General features: G+C 50.1%; 2 protein-coding genes across 3 annotated transcripts; one reads left to right on the top strand and one right to left on the bottom strand.

The window, feature by feature from the left end:
- Nucleotides 1–789: 789 nt before the first annotated feature.
- LOC136403911 (zinc finger protein 771-like) lies at nt 790–10281 on the bottom strand. Of its 2 annotated transcripts, none has more exons than XM_066383271.1 (2): nt 9485–10281; nt 790–1904 (listed from the first exon to the last, which is right to left on the bottom strand). In XM_066383271.1, exons 1-2 carry the CDS (start codon nt 9617–9619, stop codon nt 1005–1007), a joined length of 1035 nt encoding a protein of 344 aa, XP_066239368.1. In that variant the 5' UTR covers nt 9620–10281; the 3' UTR covers nt 790–1004. The 2 variants fall into 2 exon arrangements, with proteins under 2 accessions (XP_066239368.1, XP_066239369.1); XM_066383272.1 differs by having other exon boundaries at nt 790–1901; nt 9485–10262.
- A 5662-nt stretch (nt 10282–15943) lies between these two features.
- LOC136403915 (dCTP pyrophosphatase 1-like) lies at nt 15944–21010 on the top strand. Its single transcript, XM_066383278.1, has 3 exons — nt 15944–16189; nt 18883–18993; nt 20519–21010. The coding sequence occupies exons 1-3, from the start codon at nt 16089–16091 to the stop codon at nt 20817–20819; spliced, it is 513 nt and encodes a 170-aa protein (XP_066239375.1). The 5' UTR covers nt 15944–16088; the 3' UTR covers nt 20820–21010.
- The last annotated feature ends 779 nt before the right edge of the window (nt 21011–21789 follow it).

Raw genomic sequence — 21789 nt, 5'->3', positions numbered from 1 at the left:
ACTTAAAAAAAAAGTATTTTTATTTAAGAGAGAGAGACACAGAAACACCAATCTGTTTCTGTATGTTCCGACCAGGGATTGAACCCGTAACCTATTGCCTCAGGAGGGACAACAATGCTTTTAACCGATTTGCTAAGCAACCAGGGCCTCAAGACCACTTTTTCATTCCACCTCTATACTAAAGATAGTGTTAGGCCTGACCAGGAGGTGGATAGAGCGTCAGACTGGGACACAGAGCACCCAGGTTCAAAACCCCAAGCTCGCCAGCTTGAGCGTGGGCTCATCTGGCTTGAACACGAGCTCACCAGCTTGAGTCCAACATCGCTGGCTCAAGCAAGGGGTTAGTTACTTGGTCTGCTGAAGGCCCGCGGTCAAGGCACATAAAAAAAAAAAAAAATTTACCTAACTCTGGGATGTTGAGGGTGAAAATCAGCTAATAACAATAATGAAGAACTTAAAAACTTGAACACTATTATCAAGTACTAGTGTTTGTTTCTTCACTACACTGAGCTCCATGACATTCATGGCTGTTCAACAAAGCTCTGAGGAGTGCAGTGCTTGTGTGATCACAAATGTGCTGTATTTATGGGCCCTTCCAGATCTGAGGTATGAGGACTTAACCAAGGGCTGAGTGTGGGATGACTCCACACACACTAACCTAGTTACAGAAACCCTTTGGGTTTATATCCCCACCTGATTCCCTAACAATTCATTTAAGTCACTTCAGCTTGGAGAAAACCCCAACTCTGCTCCTCTTGCCACCCAACTCATTCACAAAGCACAAGTGGGATGAGCATAGAATACTTTATTCACAGGGCCAAAAATTAGTGAGGGGAAAGTGGAAATGGTTTCCAGGGATCCCATGTAGGAGATCTGCCATGTCTCCCAGACATGGGTGATGGGGTCTCCTTGTCCAGGTTAATTCATTCAGTCCCAGGAGATCTGGGCCCTGGTGTGCCTCTTCCCAGGTGGACACTAACACCCCACAGCGGCAAATAGGGCACTCAGCTATCCTTGCATTCCGGGCAGCGCTCAGTGGCAGTGGTGGCTGAAGCACCAGGGGGCAGCTTGAAGTCTCGGCCGCAGCCTGTGCAGATGTACAGACCTCGCCGCATGTGCGAGCGACGGTGGCGGATGAAGTGAGAGCTGAGGCGGAAACGCCGGCCACACTCGCTGCACGGGTAGGGCCGCTCACCAGTGTGCGTGCGCACGTGCTCTGCCAGGTTGGAGCGTTGGCCGAAGCGTCGGCCGCACACCGCACAGCGGTGCGGCTTCTCGCCTGTGTGCACCCGCCGGTGCTTGGCCAACGCCGAGCTCTGCGCAAAGCGCATGCCGCAATCAGCGCATGCGTACGGCCGCTCGCCCGTGTGCGTGCGTCGGTGGCGCGCCAGGCACGAACTGCCGCCGAAGGTGCGTCCGCAGTCAGGGCAGGCGTACGGCTTCTCGCCAGTGTGCACGCGCAGGTGCTGCGCGTAGTTGGAGCTCTGCGCAAAGCGGCGGCCGCACTGTGTGCATGCGTACGGCTTCTCGCCAGTGTGGCGCCGCCGGTGCTGGCGTAGGTTGGAGGCAGCCGAAAAGCGCTTGTCGCACTCCGGGCACTCGTAGGGCCGCTCGCCGGTGTGCGTGCGGCCATGTTTTGTCAGCGCAGACTTCTGGGAGAAGCGCCAGCCGCACTCGGTGCACGCGAAGGGCCGCTCGCCCGTGTGCGTACGGCCATGTTTTGTCAGCGCAGACTTCTGGGAGAAGCGCCGGCCGCACTCGGTACACGCGAAAGGCCGCTCGCCTGTGTGCGTGCGCGAATGCTTGGCTAGCGTGGAGCGGCGCGCAAAAGCACGGCCGCAGTCCGGGCATGCGTGTGGGCGCGTCGGGTCGGCAGGTGGCGCTGGCGGCTCGCTCGGGACCTGCTGGGAGACAGGAGAGGTCAGCCCAGAAACCTAGGCCCAGGGCTGGAGACCTGGGTCTCCACAAGCTGCAATCCATCACTTTCCATGTGTAAAACAAGAAAGCAAGGGTGTCTGCCTCACACGATAGCTGTGCGCATTGTTAGATACTGCAAGTAAAATTTAAAAAATAAGTTAGACACTGCATTAACGCACATAGCACAATGCTCAGTGTCATTCTGTGTGTTTTTTTCAAAGATTTTATTTATTGGCTCTGGCCAGTTAGCTCAGTTGGTTAAGAGCATTGCCCAGAAATAACAAGGTTGCAGGCTCGAACCTCAGTCAGGACACAGATGGGAAGCGACTGATGGATGCACAACTGAGTAGAACAGATGGACACCTCCCTTCTCACTCTCCTCTCTCTCCCTTCCTCTCTCTGTCCCTCTAAAAATCAATAAAAATTAAGACCTGGATGTATAGCTGGGTTGGAACATTGTCCGGGGCACAGAGGTTGCCAGTTGGAAACCCTGGTCAGGGCACATACAGGAGCAGCAAGCTACATGTTCCTGTCTCCCTCTCAAAAAAAATTTTTTTCTTTGACTTTTACAGAGAGGAGAGAGGGAAGAGCAGGGGAGTGAGCAGTATCAACTTAGCTGCTTCACTTTAGTTGTCCATTGACTGCTTGTTGGTATGGGCCTTGACCCGGCAAGCCCAGGGCTTCCCACCAGTGACCTCAGCGTTCCAGGTTGAGGCTTCACCCACTGCGCCACCACAGGCCAGGCTCTAGCTATTTTTTATTAATTCAACAAATATTTATTAAGGGCATACAATGTGCCCGACTCTGTTCTAGGCACTGGGGATTCAGTATTAAATTTTTATAACTCCTTTCAGGAATGGACAAGGAGTGCAGGTATTGGGGTGGGGATGCTGCATATTTATATAAGGTTAAAGCCATGGCCGGGCAGCTTAGTTGGTTAGAACATCATCCTGATATGCCAAGGTTGCAGGTCCTATCCCCAGTCAGGGCACATACAGAAGACAGCCAAGGAATGCATAAATAAGTGGAACAATAAATGGATGTTCCTCTGTCTCTCTCCCCTTTTCTCTCTTTCTCTCTCTAAAATCAATATATAAAAATGTTTTTAAAAACGCCTGACCAGTGGTGGTGCAATGGATAAAGTGTCAACCTGGAATGCTGAGGTCACCAGTTTGAAACCCCAGGCTTGATCAGTCAAGGCACATAGGAAACTACTACAAGTTGATGCTTCTCTCTCTCTCTCTCTCTCTCTCTCTCTCTCTCTCTCTCTTTCTCCCACCCCTCAAATCACTAGGAAAAAAATTTTTTTAATTAAGAAAATGGAAGCCTTAGGTGGGTAGCTCAGTTGCTTAGAGTGTCATCCCGACCTGCCAATGTTGTGGATTCGATCCCCAACTGGGCACATACAAAAATCAACCAATGGCCCTGGCCAGATAGCTCAGTTGGTTAGAGCATGTCCTGAAGCACAGAGGTTGCCTGTTCAATCCCAGTCAGGGCACATACAAGAACAGAATGATGTTCCTGTCTCTCTCTCTCTCTCTCTCTCTCTCTCTCCCCTGCTCCCTCTCGTTAAAAATCAATCAATTAATCAAGAAATAAAAGAATCAACCAGTGAAGGCATGAATATGTAAAACAAACACAAACTGATGTTTCTTCCTCTCTAAAAATAAATAAATAAAATTAAAAAAAGAAAACAGGCTCAGGAAGATGAAATTTCCCGTAGCCAGTGGGAGTCAGGACCCTTAACTAGTAGGTTATACTGCGCTTCCCTGCACTTGCTCGGCCAAGATGGGACAGAGTCTGAACTCCAAGTCCCTGGCACTCTCCAAGAGGAATTCAAAGTTCTAATACAACCTGATACTTTATTTTTTTAATTTTTTTTAACTGAGACAGAGAGTCAGAGAGAGGGATAGATAGGGACAGAAAGAAAGGGAGAGAGGTGAGAAGCATCAATCATTAGTTTTTTGTTGCGACACCTTACTTGTTCATTGATTGCTTTCTCATATGTGCCTTGACCGTGGGCCTTCAGCAGACGGAGTAACCCCTTGCTTGAGCCAGAGACCTTGGGTCCAAAGCTGGTGAGCTTTGCTTCAACCAGACGAGCCTGCGCTCAAGCTGGCGACTTTGGGGTCTCGAACCTGGATCTTCTGCATCTGAGTCCAACACTCTATCCACTGTGCCACCGCCTGGTCAGACCAACTTGATACTTTAAATCAAGAAACTCCCCATAGCAGATCTAAAATCAAGGTCACACTTTCCAGTTTTGCCCTGGTTTTGCTATCTATTGAGTTTATTTCAACATCTCAGCCATTATGGCGAGAATTTTTCTTATTATATCTACATTTTTTTTCTGGACCTTCTTTCTTTAGCATCCCTTTTTTTGTGGCAGAGACAGAGAGAGTCAGAGAGAGGAACAGACAGAAAGGGAGAGAGATGAAAAACATCAATTCTTCGTTGCGGCTCCTTAGTTGTTCATTGATTGATTTCTCATATATGCCTTGACTGGGGGGCTACAGCAGACCCAGTGACCCCTTGCTCGAGCCAGCGACCTTGAGTCCAAGCTGGTGAGCTTTGCTCAAACCAGATGAGCCCGCGCTCAAGCTGGCGACCTCAGGGTCTCAAACCTGGTTCCTCCACATTCCAGTCTGACGCTCTATCCACTGCACCACCACCCGGTCAGGCTCTTTAGCACCCTTCTTTAAGATGACTTTGACCAGCCTGACTTCCTTATGCTGGATTCACTGACTTAGGAAGAAGAAATTCTTCACACAAGGGATCTTACTATCTGTAGCTACAAAAGGAGGGGCCTGGAGTACCCCCAAAAATCTTGGTAACAAGGGCTGAGACTAGCTCATTACACCCTGGGGCAAGTCACTCCCCTCCCAGGCCTCAATGAACCAAGGAAGATGAGGTAGGTTAGGTGAGATAAAAATTTCCCAACTAGGCCTGACCTGTGGTAGCACAGTGGATAAAGCGTCGACCTGGAATGCTGAGGTCGCCAGTTCAAAACCCTGGGCTTGCCTGGTCAAGGCACATATGGGAGTTGATGCTTCCTGCTCTTCTCCCTGTTCTCTCTCTCTCTCTCCCTCTCTCTCTCTCTCTCTCTCCTCTCTCTTAATAAAAATGAATTTAAAAAAAATTCCCAACTAAAAAAAAAAACCTGACCTGTGGTGGTGCAGTGGGTAAAGCATCAACCTGGAATGATGAGGTCACTGGTTCAAAACCCTGGCCGGTTGGCACAGTGGTAGAGCGTCGGCCTGGCGTGCGGAAGTCCCGGGTTCGATTCCCAGCCGGGCACACAGGAGAAGCGCCCATCTGCTTCTCCACCCCTCCCCTTCTCCTTCCTCTCTGTTTCTCTCTTCCCCTCCCGCAGCCGAGGCTCCACTGGAGCAAAGTTGGCCCGGGCGCTGGGGATGGCTCTGTGGCCTCTGCCTCAGGCGCCATACTGGCTCTGGTCGCAACAGAGCGATGCCCTGGATGGGCAGAGCATCGCCCCCTGGTGGGCATGCTGGGTGGATCCCAGTCAGGCGCATGCAGGAGTCTGTCTGGCTGCCTCCCCGTTTCCAGCTTCAGAAAAATACAAAAAAAAACCAAAAAAACAAAACCAAAAAACCCTGGGCTTGCCCTGTTAAGACATGTATGAGAAGCAAGTAATATGCTTCCCACTCTTCTCCCTGCACAAAAATCAATCAATAAAATCTTAAAAAAAAAAAAAAAAAAGTAGGCCCTGGATGGTGGCTTAGTGGATAGACCATCAGCTCAACGTATGGACATCCTGTGTTCAATTCTAGGTCATCTGCTTTGCTCCCACCCCCTCTCCCTTCTCTCACTCTTCCCCTCCCACAGCCAGTGGCTTAATTGGTTCAAGCGTTGGTGCTGGGTGATGAAGCCAGGACATGAAATCAGATGGCGTAGAGTAAGGGTTGGGAACCTTTTTGGCTGAGAGCCATGAACGCCACATATTTTAAAATATAATTCCATGAGAGCCGTGTACGTTATGCATTATCCAATAAAAATTTGTTGTTGTCCTGGAAGACAGCTGTGATTGGCTCCAGCCACCCACAACCATGAACATGAGCGGTAGGAAATGAATGGATTGTAATACATGAGAATGTTTTATATTTTTAACATTATTTTTTTTATTAAAGATTTGTCTGCGAGCCAGATGCAGCCATCAAAAGCGCCACATCTGGCTTGCAAGCCATAGGTTCCCTACCCCTGGTGTAGAGCTTTGAACGCTTAGGAGCTGAGACTTTATTCTGAGGGAAACAGAAAACCACTCAAAGGTTTAAGCTAGCAAAGAGAGAAGATTAGATGTGCATAGAGCCCTTTGAGAAAATCTTTGTATTCATTCAAGAGACTGGATTTTGAGAGGCAGTGAGAGAATGCTTCACCCCTGCATGCACTATAATTAAGGCCTGTTCTGGACAATGACTGGCCATGGGACTGAGTAATAACTAAAAGTTACAGGATGTCGCCTGACCTGTGGTGGCGCAGTGGATAGAGCGTCAGCCTGGAAATGCTGAGGTCGCAGGTTCAAAACCCTGGGCTTGCCTGGTCAAGGCACACATGGGAGTTGATGCTTCCTGCTCCTCCCCACCTTCTCTCTCTGTCTCTCTCTCTCCCTTTCTCTCTCCTCTCTAAAATGAATAAAATTAAAAAAAAAAAAAAAAAAATTAAAAAAAAAAAAAAAAAAAAAAAAAAGAGCGTCGGACTAAGATGCGGAAGACCCAGGTTTGAGACCCTGAGGTCGCTAGCTTGAGCGCGGGCTCATCAGGTTTGAGCAAAGCTCACCAGCTTGGACCCAAGGTCGCTGGCTCGGGCAAGGGGTTACTCGGTCTGCTGAAGGCCCACGGTCAAGGCACATATGAGAAAGTAATCAATGAACAACTAAGGTGTTGCAACAAAAAACTGATAATTGATGCTTCTCATCTCTCTCCCTTCCTGTCTGTCTGTCCCTATCTCTCCCTATCTCTCCCTCTCTCTGACTCTCTGTCTCTGTAAAAAAAAAATATATTACAGAATGTCAGCACTGGTAAGAGCTTTCGAGATCACAGTTTTCATAGAAACAGACTCAGGGAGACCACACAGCAAGTTAATAAGCTGTCTTGTGGGCACAATGCTGTGCTAAATCTACATGGATATGTGTGAGTAATCCTCATTTCTACCCTCCTCCTCCAAACCCAGGCACCCAGATGCTACTTAGACTGGCTTTTGAAAATCTTACTTTCAAAAAAAAAAAAGAAAAAGAAAATCTTACTTACTTTCATTATCTCATTTTACAGATGAGAACGCCAAGGCAAAGCTGATAAATGGTGGAGTCTACCCCTACATATGATTCATGACTAGCCAGGCCCACCCACCCTCCATTTTCCCATCCTTAGCTCCAGCCAGTTCAATAAAGGTTCTTGTCTCTCCTGCTCGCACTACCTTAGAGCAGATTACTGGCCTTACATGGGTCTGTCTGTCCCACAACGGCCAATTTCTAAGTAGAAAACTGAATGTCCCTATTCTGATCTGAGGCTTCTGATGGCACTGCATACCCTCACACTGTATGTTAAGTTCCGATGCTTTCTTTTTTTATTTTATTTTTATTTTATTTTTTATTTATTTATTTATTTGTTTATTTATTTTTTGTATTTCTCTGAGGTTGGAAACGGGGAGGCAGTCAGACAGACTCCCGCATGCGCCCGACCAGGATCCACCCGGCAGGCCCACCAGGGGGCGATGCTCTGCCCATCTTGGGGCGTCACTCTGCCACAATCCAGAGCCATTCTAGCGCCTGAGGCAGAGGCCACAGAGCCATCCTCAGAGCCCTGGCAAACTTTGCTCCAGTGGAGACTTGGCTGCGGGAGGGGAAGAGAGAGACAGAGAGGAAGGAGAGGGGGAGGGGTGGAGAAGCAGATGGGCGCTTCTCCTGTGTGCCCTGGCCGGAAATCGAACCTGGGACTCCCGCACGCCAGGCCGACACTCCACCACTGAGCCAACCGGCCAGGGCCCGATGCTGTCTTTCAATACTGTTTACTCTCTGGCCTCATCTCTTCTAAGCCTCTGCTTTTGCTGTTTACTACTCCTGGAATGCCCTTCCTCTGCCGCCATTTGCCAAATCCCTGCTAAGCTTTCTCTGGGACGTGTTCCTCACTGCCTTGAGTTGTTCGCCCTCACTCCTCTGGTTAGGCCTCCATGTTGGATTCCCTTTTCACGCCCAGCCTTGGGATTCAGCCCAAAAAGGCTTTTGATAAATATGACTTGATAAATCTCTAGAAGGATGACCAAGACCTAGGTCCTGAACTTTAGGGAGAAGAACGAGTAATAGCAGCAAATATTTACATAGTGTTATGTGACATGCAGTTCTAACTCTTTACACGTATTAACTCATTTAATCCCCAAAACCCCATGAAGTAGATGCTGTTATGTTTTTCCTTTCACAAATGAAGAAAGTAAGGCACAGGAGGTTAAGAACCTTGCCTAAGGTCGAACAGCCGGTAAATGACGGAGGTGGAAATCCACCCGAGGCTCTGCAGATCAGGAGATCCCCAGGACCAGAAGAGGCCCACTAAGCTAGGACGCTGGGCCAAGGAGGCCTGAGAACAACAAACTAGTTATTCTGACTGGAAGGAGAGGCCAAAGCAGCCAGCCCCCTCCCCCAGGGCCCACCGCATACACCAGGGGGCAGCAGAACTTTCTTTCCTGGGAACTGGCTCCTCTGCAGGAAGAAATCAGAATCTGGGCCCAGAAAACGGACCCAGCCAGAGTTCTCCAGCTATAAGCAGCGTTGCACTGGCTGAGGGTGGAGTTCTGCAGGGTTCTGGGACGTGGTGGCAGTTCGGGTCTTGAACAGGGAAATTAACTCCTATTCTGATATGAAAACTCCTCTCTTTAAACCTTCATCACCCTCAGGTGGTAGCCTGCCAAACACCCTCATCTCATTCATGATGCAGCACGGCTGACCCTGCCCTCACTCCCTTTGAGCCACTGAAAGGCCCGTTTCTTCTGCCTGGAGTAGTCACCCACTTCAGCCTTCTCTTCCCTTTGAGACCTTAGGCCAGTCACCAAACGGTCCAGTTCCCTGCGCCTCAGCTACCTCACCTGTAAAACGGGACAAATACTACCTAGGTACAGAACTGAGGTGCAGAAAACACTGTCTGGGGAACAGTAAATGCTACCAAGAGCCAGGAGTTCCTGTTGCCTAACCTGGCCCCTCCCCCACCCCAAGTCTGTATTAAGTTCCCAGCTCAGGCCTTCCACGCAGGTGCCTGCACTCCTCACGCAGGATTGTAGCTGCGTGGTTACTCAGCTGTCTCACAATGCTACACCTCACGTTCCACGGGGACCCAACCATAGCGTTTACTCTCCAGCACGCAGCACAGAGCAGAGCATGGCCCGGTAGGTGTGACATCTGTTTGATGGCAGCACGGGCAGTGGGACAGAAGGAGGGGTTGCCAACCCTCAGATTACTGATCTGAGATTCCGGGGAAATAGGAGCCGGATCCCTGGCTTCTGTCTGGTGGAGGCGGAACCCGGGCCAGGTTAGGGGAAACGGGGCCGCTGGGTGTGGGGCACGCACCTCCTTGTTGTCCACGGGGATCTTGAGTTTCACCACCTCGTACTTCTCCTCACCCTCCTCCTCCTCACTCTTCACCAGCAGCACCATCTCCTCGTGCATCTCCTCCTCCTCCTCTCTCTGCTGTTCGCCGGGCATCTTGGTGTCCTGGAGCAAGCGGCTGGGTCAGAAGCACACCATGGCCTTGGCCCAGGCAAGGCGGCGCAGCCGTGGCTTGTCTAGTTCGACCTTGGTCTCTGGGTCTGGCCTCTCCTCTCCCACCCCAGTTCGGCCCTAGGCATCAGCACTTCCCCGGCACCAGGTCTGAAGACACTCGTTCACCCCACTCATCCGGCATTCAAGGCCCAGAACAGGTCGAGTCTCCAGTCCCAGCGAGTCGCCGCCCTCCACGCGCTGAGTCACTCCCCGGCGCCTAGGTTGACGGCCCCGAGCTCTAGGGCACCCGCGGGAGGCGGGATCGGGGCGGAGACCTTGGGGGACGCGCACTCACCAGCCTCAGGTTCCGAGCTCGAGAAGCCCCCGACCAGGGCTCCCGGCGGTTGGACACTCAGCGAGGCCGCGACTCCGAAGGCGGGGCGGGGACACAGGGGCGGTGGGTCATTGGTCAGAACACTTAGCCCCGCCCCCTAGGGGAGGGATCCGGAGGATCCAGACGTCCGGTCTGTCTGCCCCAGGAAGGTGGGCAACCTAGGCACAGTTCCTTCTGCTGTCCCCCAACTCTTAGGACCTTAGGCTGCTCCACCTCGTCCCTCAAGGACCTCGCAGGCCAGTTGTAATGTACCATCAGAGGTCAACTCCTCTGCCCCGCTCGGAGGTCTCTGCGGCGGCCGAGCACATCCGCCCCGCCCAAAATAGGCCACGTGCACTGCAGCCCTGGCCTAGGCCTCTTGCTGGCGCCCCGCCTGGAGGGCGGACCCTAGTGCCTCCTCACCTTTTTTCTTTCCTCTTTTATCTCCGTTTTCCGTCTTTTCTCCTTTACCGGAATTTTGGTCTCTGGGATATCTTGCCCCTTGGACACATACTTACCAACCAACAGCCACAAAAAGCCATAGCTGCTGTGTCTTCCGTGAGCCTACTAAGCATTATGCTAACCGTTTCACACACCTGATCTCCTTTTAAAATTAAATGTATTGGGGTAAAATATCACCACTCAAAAGTCTAGTCTCCTTCCAACACCGTATATATGACCCCCTTTAACCTCCCCCTTCTCTCCCCTCCCCCTCTGTTGTCTGTACCTATGAGTTTGTTGATATGTTTTGAACTGCACAAAGGTGGGTCCATTTTACAGGTGGGCTAATTAAGTTCTGGGAAGTAAACTAACTTGCCTAAACTGTACAATAAGGGTCTCATAGCATCCCTAACAACCCAGTAGCCTAGATGGGAAATTGGTAGCTCACAGGACAAATCCAGCCCACAGAAGTATCTTGTATGACCTTAAAGGTGTTTTACATTTAAAAATTAGCTTCAAAGGCCCTGGCCGGTTGGCTCAGTGGTAGAGCGTCGGCCTGGCGTGTAGAAGTCCCAGGTTCGATTCCCGGCCAGGGCACACAGGAGAAGCGCCCATCTGCTCCACCCCTCCCCCTCTCCTTCCTCTCTCTCTCTCTTCCCCTCCCGCAGCCCAAGCTCCATTGGAGCAAAGATGGCCCGGGCGCTGGGGATGGCTCCTTGGCCTCTGCCCCAGGTGCTAGAGTGGCTCTGGTCTAGGCAGAGCGACGCCCTGGAGGGGCAGAGCATCGCCCCCTGGTGGCAGAGCGTCGACGCCCCGGAGGGGCAGAGCATTGCCCCCTGGTGGGCATGCCGGGTGGATCCCTGTCGGGCGCATGCGAGAGTCTGTCTGACTGTCTCTCCCGGTTTCTAGCTTCAGAAAAATACAAAAAAAAAAAATTAGCTTCAAGTAGCCTGACCAGACGGTGGCACAGTGGATAGAGCATCAGACTGGAATGCGGAAGACCCAGGTTTGAGACCCCCAAGGTCTCCAACTTGAGCGTGGGCTCATCTGGTCTGAGCAAAGCTCACCAGCTTGGACCCATGGTTGCTGGCTTGAGCAAGCGGTTACTCAGTCTGCTGTAGCCCCACGGTAAGGGCACATATGAGAAAGCAATCAATGAACAACTAAGGTGTCGCAAAACTAATGATTGATGCTTCTCATCTCTCTCCCTTCCTGTCTGCCCTATCTATCCCTCTCTCTGACTCTGTCTCTGTAAAAGATAAAATAAAATATAAAAATAAAAATTAGCTTCGGCCTGACCTGTGGTGGCGCAGTGGATAAAGCGTCGACCTAGAAATGCTGAGGTTGCCGGTTCGAAACCCTGGGCTTGCCTGGTCAAGGCACATATGGGAGTTGATGCTTCCAGCTCCTCCTCCCTTCTCTCTGTCTCTCCTCTCTCTCTCTGTCTCTCCCTCTCCTCTCTAAAATGAATAAATAAATTTAAAAAAAAATTAGCTTCAAGTAAGATAGAGGTCTTTTACAAAGTTTTATACCTAACATTTAAAAATTGGACTGTATTTCCCATTTCTCTTGAAAAAAAGATACCTACTTTTCCCATTTATGAATGGAGCAACTAAGAATCAGAAATGACGAAAGAAAAGAGAAATAATACTCAGTAAAGGTTTAAAATCCCTACTTTGCCTCTTTACAATAGCTCTGTGGGCATGCATCCAAAGATCTCCCTTTGACAAATGAGGGAACTAAGGCTTAGAGAGCTTAAAATAATTTGTTCTAAGTCACATAGCTGGTAAGAGTCCACAGCTCATGCTCTTTCTATTGCACCAAACTACCTCTCAGAAATGAAGTTACACCGGGAAATGGGTAGCAGAGTCAGGACTCGAACCTGAGCCTCTGTCCACAGAGGCAACAGCATAATTTGAATGTTGGGATTACTTCTGGTCAAACTTTTGTTCTTCTTTGAGAAAAGGCGGCATATGCCTGGGTACTCACACTCAAGATTCCCCAAACCATTTTGATTGTGTTCATTCATCAAGTATTTATTTAGCCCTACTATGTGCCTGGCACGATTCTAGGCATCGGAGATGCAATAGTGAACAAAACAGACAAAAATCTTCGCCTGGCCTGTGGCGGCACAGTGGATAAAGTGTTGACCTGGAACACTGAGGTCGATGGTTTGAAGCCCTGGGTTTGCCAGGTCAAGGCACATACAGGAAGCAACTACATGTTGATGCTTCCTCTCTCTGTCTCTTTTCTCTATGAATAAATAAATTAATTAAAAATATTTTTAAAAAACAACACAGAAATCTTGACTAATATGGCCCTTCTTAGGGTGTAAAAAATATAAACAATAAACAAGATAATGTTAGATACTGACAGGTGCAAGAAGGAAATAGAGCAAAATGATGCAATGGGGAGTGGTGTGTTTGGGGGCTTCTTCGAGGTGGGCAGGGAAGGCATCTCTGAGGAAATAATATTCAAGATGCCTTGAATGATGAGAAAATGTTAACCATTTGAAACTCTGGAAGAAAAGTGTTCTAAACCGAACTCCAGAGGACTTAAGGCCCACTCATCTTGGAAGGTCCTTTACATTTATGTGCTTAATGAGGCCTGTACCCAAAATGAGGGAATCCTTACTGTAAAATAAGGATCATTGTTGTGAGCCCAAGGTCTCTGGCTTGAGCAAGAGGTCACTGGCTCAGCTGGAGCCCTCCAGTCAAGGCCCATATGAGAAGCAATCAATGAACAACTAAGGTGCCACAACAAAGAATTGATGCATCTCATCTCTCTCCCTTCCTGTCTCTCTCTCCCTCTCACAGTTTGGCATGTTTGAGAAACAGAAGGCTTGTGTAACTGGAGCCAATTAAATGAGGAAAAATGTAGTGTGGGAGATGGAAGAGAGGTAGGCAGGGACCAGATGATGGCTGGAACCCCACCTCTAACAAGAGCAAGGCCTGCTTGCCCTGATTCCAAGAGTCAGTAAGAAGACTGGGCTGAGAGCAGTGAAACTTCCTACTGGAAGGGCCTTCTGCCATGGACTTGGAAGAGATGCTTTGAAAAGGAGGACAAGGGCTCCATCCAGGTTCAAGTATTTACCTAGATTGGAGCTTGTTCCTGTTATTGAGAATCTCATAGTCTAGTAGAGAAGATTGTGGTAAGAAAAAAAAATTCGTATGAATAACCTGACCTGTGGTGGTACAGTTCATAAAACATCAGCCTGGAATGCTGAGGTCGCCAGATTGAAACCCTGGGCTTGGCCAGTCAAGGTATATACAAGAAATAACTATGAGTTGATGCTTCCCACTCCTCCCTGCAACTTTCTCTCTCTAACATCAATGAATAAAACCTTTTAAAATATATATATGAATATGCATCAATAAATTTTATAAATGCATGAAAAGGAAGCAGCAGGTGTTGAGGAAGAATAGTGGGGTAAGAGAATAACTGCCTAGAAGGCAGTGGATACTGTGCACAGGCCTCATTGAGGAGAGAAATATGAAGAACCTTCAAAGATGAGTGGGCATTTCCTTGATCTGTCCTGCTGAGATCCCACTCCTCCCTGCCTTTTTTCTGTCCTCTCTCTAAAAAAATCAATAAATAAAATCTTAAAAAGAAGTTTATGGGCCCTGGCTAGTTGGCTCAGTGGTAGAGTCTTGACCTGGCATGTGGAAGTCCAGGGTGTGATAGGGCACACAGGAGAAGCGACCATCTACATCTCCATCCCTCCCCCCATCACTCTCTCTCTCTCTTCCCCTCCCACAGCCATGGCTCAATTGGTTTGAGTGTGTAAACCTCCTGAGCTGACGATGACTATGTGGAGCTTCTCTGCCTCAGGTGCTAAAAAGAGCTTGGTTGTGAGCATCAGCCCCATATGGGCAGAGCATTGGCCCCAGACAGGGGCTGCTGGATGGATCCCAGATGGGGTGCATGGGGGGATGGCTCCATGGCCTCCACCTAAGGCACTAAAAAAATGGCTCCGGTTATAACAGAGCAACACCCTAGATGAGCAGAGCATCACCTCCTAGTGGGCTTGCCAGGTGGATCTTGGTACAGGCACATGTGAGAGTCTGTCTCTGCCTCCCTTCCTCCCACTAAAAATAAATAAAAAGTTATGGTGTTGGCCTGACCTGTGGTGGCGCAGTGGATGGGGCATCAATCTGGAACTCTGAGGTCACTGGTTCAAAGCCCCGGGCTTGCTTGGTCAAGGCATATATGGATGGGAGTTGATGCTTCCTGCTCCTCCCCCCCTTCTCTCTCTTTCTGTCTCTCAAAATAAACAAATAAAATCTAAAAAAACAAAAAACGAAGACCCTTTCCCAGAAGTCTCTAACAGACTTCCTTAACCCCTCATTGTCAGGAACTAAGCCACATGGTCACCCATAAAACCATCAATGGCAGGACAACGGGGCCACAGATAAATTAAGTAGAGAAGGGTGGTCCCCAGTGTTCTGCAAAAACGGAAGTGTGAAAAGGGCAGTTGGTAGGCAGTCAATACTGCTTACCACATCTTCCCAGGACCATGCAATCTCAAGTTGCCCCTTCTTTTTTTTTTTTTTTCTAAATGTCAAAGTTTTTTTTTAATTTTTATTTATTCATTTTAGAGAGGAGAGAGAGAGGGAGAGAGAAAGACAGGGGGGAGGAGCTGAAAGCATCAACTCCCATATGTGCCTTGACCAGGCAAGCCCAGGGTTTTGAACCGGCGACCTCAGCATTTCCAAGTCGACGCTTTATCTACTGCGCCACCACAGGTCAGGCCGCCCCTACTTTTCATACTGTTTAAATACATTTAAATTTTGTTTCTGAGGTACTTATCATCATTTGAGGCAATTAAGCGTAGGCCAAACAGACTCTGGGGCCAAACTGTCCAGATTTGAAATCTGGCTACCACTTTACTAGCCTGTTTGAGTTAAATTACTCAAAGTCTCAGGTTCCTTATCTGTAAAATGAAGATGAGATGATGATCATTTTACCTAGCTCATAAGGTTGTCGTGAGAATTAAATGGCTGCAAGGATTAAACATGTAAAATGCTTACAACAGCTACCCGTGTTCCAGTTCGTTCCTAGAGCCCCGGTGTATTCTAGAAGTATTATTTTTTCTTTTTTTTTTTTAATTTTTATTTATTGATTTTAACAAGAGAGGAAGGGGGAGACAGAGACAGGAACATGAATCGGTCCCTGCATGTGCCCTGACCGGGGATCCAAGGGGCAACGTCTGTGCTTCTGGACAATGCTCCAACCAATGGAGCCATCTGGCCAGGGCTCTGGAAATATTCTTGTCCCTTCTCTGGCTTAAATTAAACCCTCCATTTCTGCGGTTCTCCACGGAGCGCCACGCCCCCTCCCGCCCAGTCATTTCCCTTTGGCCGTCGGCGCCCGGAGGGAAGTGACGCGCCTGCGCTCTCCCCGCCCCCTCACTCTGTCTCCGCCCCCTCACTCTGTCTCCGCCCCTGCTGGAACCTGGCTCCTCCAGCTTTAAGATGCTTGGCCAACACTGAAGAATTCGAGGGCAGAGACCTGCGAGCGCACGCCCGAAGCCTGCTCCTATTGGTCCGGTCCGCGCCGATCGCTAACGCCGGTGGCCGATTGGTCAGGGCCTCTGCAGGCGGGCTCCGAGCGGGCGCGGGTTCTTCAGTGCGGGGTGGACCGCAGCGCCGTGGCGGCATGTCCTCTGTGGGTGGGGAGAAGCGAGGGGACACGGGAGGAGAGGGCACTGATGCGGCCGGCCCCTTCAGCTTCAGCCCGGAGCCCACGCTCGAGGACATGTAAGTCGTCCTTGCCCACGCGCTGGGGAAATAGCCCCCTTTTATTGGGGAGAGCCCCTCCACGTGGTCGGGAAGAAGGCTGGCTAGCAGCTGGGCCCCTGTCCCAGCTCTGCTGTCTGATCTCGGGCGAGCCTTCTAACCTCATGCAAAGTGGGCTTAGCAGTGCGCACCTGAGGTCCGGGAAATGATGACGCCCGGAGAAAATACGGGGTCCGGGGCTGCTCCTGCCTCTGCCCTCCAGGGGTGGCAGGGGGCAGGCATAATTTTGTTGTATCTGGACAGCGAGGATTAAATGATCAAAATAGCCTTTATGTTTAAGCCGGCGACAGCACACAGACCTAAGTCAGTCAAATCTCGCGCCCCAAACGAACTCAGGGGTTTGCTTTTAAAGGCAAAACAAGAAGCGGGAAGTGAGCATGTAGCCAAAGCAGTTTTCCGGAGGCGAACAGGCTTTTTTTTTTTTTTTTTTTAAATTTATTTTATTTATTCATTTTAGAAAGGAGAGTGAGAAACAGAGAGAGAGAGAGAAGGGGGAGGAGCAGGAAGCATCAACTCCCATATGTGCCTTGACCAGGCAAGCCCAGGGTTTTGAACCGGCGACCTCAGCATTTCCAGGTCGACGCTTTATCCACTGCGCCACCACAGGTCAGGCCGAACAGGCTTTTTTAAGCTAAGGTTATTTTTGGAATAGTCCCAGGGACTGACTGCTCACAGAGGCATTTTACAAAAAGCAGAAGGATGTGCCCGGTTATCTGACTGACCTTTTTTTTTTTTAATTTTTTTTTTTTTGTATTTTTCTGAAGCTGGAAACGGGGATAGACAGACTCCCGCATTGCGCCCGACCGGGATCCACCCGGCACGCCCACCAGGGGGCGATGCTCTGCCCCTCCGGGGCGTCGCTCTGCCCCTCCGGGGCGTCGCTCTGCCTCGACCAGAGCCACTCTAGCGCCTGGGGCAGAAGCCAAGGAGACATCCCCAGTGCCCGGGCCATCTTTGCTCCAATGGAGCCTTGGCTGCGGGAAGGGAAGAGAGAGACAGAGAGGAAGTGGGGGGGCGGGTAGAGAAGCAAATGGGCGCTTCTCCTATGTGCCCTGGCCAGGAATCGAACCCGGGTCCCCCCGCACGCCAGGCCGATGCTCTACCGCTGAGCCAACCGGCCAGGGCCCTGACTGACCTTTTACAAAGTCTGTTGAGGCAGCATCTTGCAAAATAACGTCCTGAGAGCCTTACTAAACCTGGATACAGCTGGGAACATTTATGACCTAACATTATGGTTTTACACAACTCTTTAAATATAGATCTGCAAATCTTGCAAAACTAGCCCTGTATTCAAGGGTATGGTGTTTCTACATTTCAATTTCTTGCTGGAGGAAACCCAGAAAGGCTTCTTAGGGGAAGTGCCAGTGGACCTTGCAAAGTCTCTGTAAAGAACACAGAAGTTAGACATGAAGAGATAGGGATATGCGAGGTGGAGGACACTGCAGAAGCGGTAGCAGGAGGTGAGATGGAAAAGAGGGTGTTGGTAGGGTTTTTTTGTTTTGTTTTGTTTTGTTTTTTCTGAAGCTGGAAACGGGGAGGCAGTCAGACAGACTCCCGCATGCGCCCGACCGGGATCCACCCGGCACGCCCACCAGGGGGCGATGCTCTGCCCATCCGGGGCGTCGCTCTGTCGCGACCAGAGCCACTCTAGAGCCTGGGACAGAGGCCAAGAAGCCATCCCCAGCGCCGGGACCATCTTTTTGCTCCAATGGAGCTTCGGCTGCGGGAGGGGAAGAGAGAGACAGAGAAGAAGGAGAGGGGGAGGGGTGGAGAAGCAGATGGGCGCTTCTCCTGTGTACCCTGGCCGGGAATCGAACCTGGGACTCCCACATGCCAGGCCGACACTCCATCACTGAGCCAACCAGCCAGGGCCAGGTGTTGGTAGGGTTTGATAGGGTTTAGGGCAGGGATCGGGAACCTTTTTGGCTGAGAGAGCCATGAACGCCACATATTTTAAAATGTAATTGCATGAGCCTGACCTGTGGTGACGCAGTGGATAAAGCGTTGACCTGGAAGTGCTGAGGTCGCCAGTTCGAAACCCTGGGCTTGCCTGGTCAAGGCACATATGGGAGTTGATGCTTCCAGCTCCTCCCCCTTCTCTCTCTATGTCTCTCTCTCCCTCTCTGTCTCTCTTTCTCCTCTCTAAAAATGAATAAATTTAAATAAATAAATAAATAAATAAATAAAATATAATTCCATGAGAGCCATACAACGACCTGTGTACGTTTGGCATTATCCAATAAAAATTTGGTGTTGTCCCGGAAGACAGCTGTGATTGGCTCCAGCCACCCGCAATCATGAACATGAGCGGAGGAAATGAACGGATTGTAATACATGAGAATGTTTTATATTTTTAACATTTTTTTTATTAAAGATTTGTCTGCGAGCCAGATGCAGCCATCAAAAGAGCCACATCTGGCTCGTGAGCCATAGGTTCCTGACCACTGGTTTAGGGTCTGTGTAGAGGCGTGCCTGTTTTATAGTCCCAAAGAAAAGACAAGATTTGTTTAAAGCCATCCAAGGAGTTAGTCGCAGAATCCCATCGGAAACCCATGCCCCCACTACACACCACTGAGCCGCCAGCCTGGGCCCTGCATCTACTCCCCATCTTCTAACCCTGGGACCTGGGCTTCCACCCCTTTCTCCTATACCAGCCGCCGCCTCCAAGCTGAGTTTGCCTCTGAAAGAGGCTGGGACCGGTTTCACCAGCCTCGGAACCTCCTCCTGGCCTTGGTGGGGGAAGTGGGGGAGCTGGCAGAACTCTTGTGAGTAGATGAAAAGCTTCCTGGAAGAGTGTTTGTGTTGCGGTGGGGGTGGGAGGGTGGGAGGATTTATTTGATCAAATATGCATGGATTCCATTTCCTCTTCTCACTCACTGCCAGGCTGTCCCTGGTGCTGGGGATGCAGAGATGACTTGATAGTCCCTGCTCTCCAGGAAAAAGGGGAAGAGAGCGAGAGAAACATTGATTGGTTTGTTCCATTTAGCTGGGCATTCACTGGTTGCTTCTTGTATGTGCCCTTACTTGGGATCAAACTTGCCATCTTGAGATATCAGAATGACGCTCTAAACAACTGAGCTAATCAATCATGTCCGATAAGCAAACTAATTTTTAAAGATCAGGAATTGTGATAAGTTCTGTGAAGACAATAACATAAGGCAGTGGGAAAGAAGGAAATAGGGAAGGCTTTTCTGAAGAGGTGTCACCTGAGCTGACCTGAGCGACAGGAAGGAGCCATCTGTAGGAAAGCTCTGGAGAAGCAGGGGGAGGATCCCTCAGGGCAAAGGGAGCAGTAAGTGCACAGGCCCTGTGACGTTTGACCTGTTGACAAGACAAAAGGCCGAGTGATTTAAGTGGGGAGTTAGGGAGAGTAATGGATAATGACATTGGAAGAGGCAGAAATTGACTCATGCAGGACCTGGAGGACTTTAGATTTTATTCCAACACAGCTAGGGGAGTTTTAGGAGAGGGACCAAATGCAGTGGTGCCCTGGCCAGATAGCTTGGTTGGTTAGAGCATCATCCTGAAGCACAGAGGTTGCTGGTTCAATCCTCAGTCAAGGCACATAGAGGAACAGATTGATGTTCCTGTCCCTGTCTTTCTCTCTCTCTCTCTCTCTCTCTCTCTCTCTCTCTCTCTCTCTCTCCCCCTCCCTTCCTTTCTCTCTAAAATCAATAAATACGAATTAAAAAAAAAAAAAAAAGATGGTACTGGCAGCCTGACCCATGGTGGCGCAGTGGATAAAGCGTTGATCTGGAAATGCTGAGGTCGCTGGTTCAAAACCCTGGGCTTACCTGGTCAAGACACATATGGGAGTTGATGCTTCTTTGCTTCCTGCTCCTCCCCCCTTCTCTCCCTCTCTCTGTCCCTCTCCCTCTCCCTCTCCCTCTCTGTCTCCCTTCCTGTCTCTCCTCTCTAAAATGAATGAATGAATAAATAACACGGTACTGTGCAAGAGTAGGTGAGATAGCAGGCATCCTCAGTGGTCTCCAGGTTTAAGATCTAGTCTGGAGGGGGAGTGGCCAGGATTAGAGAGAAGAATTGAGTCTTGACAAATGAAACGATCTCTTGCCAACTCTGACTCAGGTGGGGATACAGAGGTTGAATGAGTCATCTGTTGGGGTCTCTCCCCAACCCTGATTCTACCCAGGGCCCAGGAGGGTTGAATTGTCCCTGGAGGACATCTCTAGGAGGTGGGAGTTCATTGCTGCAAGGACAGGGGTGCTCTGAGCGGCGGAGCCCGTTGTCCTAGCTAGCACCTGTGTGTGTGCCTGTGTGTCCCACCCCCAGTCAGTGGAAGCCCGATGAGGAACCTGGCCCACAAGCCTGGCCCCCCAAGGAACGGGCAGCCCTGCAGGAGGAGCTTAGTGACGTCCTCATCTACCTGGTAGCATTAGCGGCCCGCTGCTGTGTGGACCTGCCCCAGGCGGTGCTCTCCAAGATGGACATCAACCGGCGACGCTACCCTGCACATCTGTCCCGCGGCTCTTCCCGCAAGTATACGGACCTGCCCCATGGGGCCGCCTCTGAAGGCCAGACCGTGGGGACAGTAGACCTTCTCTGTGAGTCCTCGGACCAGGTCTCAACCTAGAAACACGGGCCCAGGAGCTGCAACTCAGCATGGCATCTGAGGAACAGACGGTGGCCCGGACATGGAACCCATCCTGGTCCTTACCTAACAGACCACCAGCCTGCGGCCTACTGAGGTCGAGGCTCAAGAACCTGTGCTAGATAGCCTCTCGGTGCTCTTCATTCAATAAAAGTTTTGTTCAGGAAACTGGATTCTTCCTGGGCGGCTGGGAGGTTCTGTGTCAGCAGGTGCCAGAGTGGGGCACAGGGCTGCCTCTGAGCCCAGCTCACGTTTCTCTGTTGTACATCCCCTCGCAGGGCAGAGATCTGACTTCTAGCAGGTTCTCTGCTGGATCTCCTGCAGGCCTTTCCCATCAGGGCCTCTAACAGACTGGAGGCTGTGCATAGTATTAAGAGCCCAGATTTTGACTCTAGATTTTGGAGTCAGGTCAGGAGGGTTCACATGGTATCTTTGACCCTTGTCACATTGGTAATAATTATCAGTTTCCTCATCTAAATGGGAATAAATAGTATCTATCTGATAGGGTTGTAAAGTTTTAGTGAGTTATTATCATAAGCAGAGTATACTTAGCACAGTGCCTGGCACATAGTAGGTACTTAAGTTTGTCATTATCTGTCTTCAACTCGAAACTTTCAGGGGCCCAGGGCAGGAAATGTCAACAGTTACGGTCGGTCTGGGTCCAGGACTGAGTGTCAGGCCTCAGCACAAACCAGGGTCAGGTCTCTGTGTGGAACAGAACAGGGCTTCCACTTCACTTGAGCTTGGGCCTCTTGCCCCCTCCTTGCCCTCCCAAGACCGATTTCTCATTCCACCTCTACACCTAAAGATAGTAATTCCTTTTATGAGCTTATCCCTCTTGACCAGACCTTTCTTACTTCCCAGGTAAAACTATCCAGATCGGAGCTGCTTCAACTTTGCGTTCCCAAAACCACCTGGCTTCTCCCACCCGTGATGGCTGGAGCCTTGTCCT

This window comes from Saccopteryx leptura, chromosome 4, assembly GCF_036850995.1.
Source record: "Saccopteryx leptura isolate mSacLep1 chromosome 4, mSacLep1_pri_phased_curated, whole genome shotgun sequence".
NCBI classification, from domain to species: Eukaryota; Metazoa; Chordata; class Mammalia; order Chiroptera; family Emballonuridae; genus Saccopteryx; species Saccopteryx leptura.
Note: the sequence above shows the minus strand (reverse complement) of the source record. Positions and strands in the feature narration are given on the sequence as shown.

Coding starts and splice junctions, on each gene's coding strand:
- LOC136403911 (XM_066383271.1), bottom strand. CDS start 9,619: ATGCCCGGCGAACAGCAGAGAGAGGAGGAGGAGGAGATGCACGAGGAG. Junction 1,905..9,484: donor TCCCCGTGGACAACAAGGAG/GTGCGTGCCCCA, acceptor CCTGTCTCCCAG/CAGGTCCCGAGCGAGCCGCC.
- LOC136403915 (XM_066383278.1), top strand. CDS start 16,089: ATGTCCTCTGTGGGTGGGGAGAAGCGAGGGGACACGGGAGGAGAGGGC. Junction 16,190..18,882: donor GAGCCCACGCTCGAGGACAT/GTAAGTCGTCCT, acceptor CTCCTATACCAG/CCGCCGCCTCCAAGCTGAGT. Junction 18,994..20,518: donor GGGGAGCTGGCAGAACTCTT/GTGAGTAGATGA, acceptor TCCCACCCCCAG/TCAGTGGAAGCCCGATGAGG.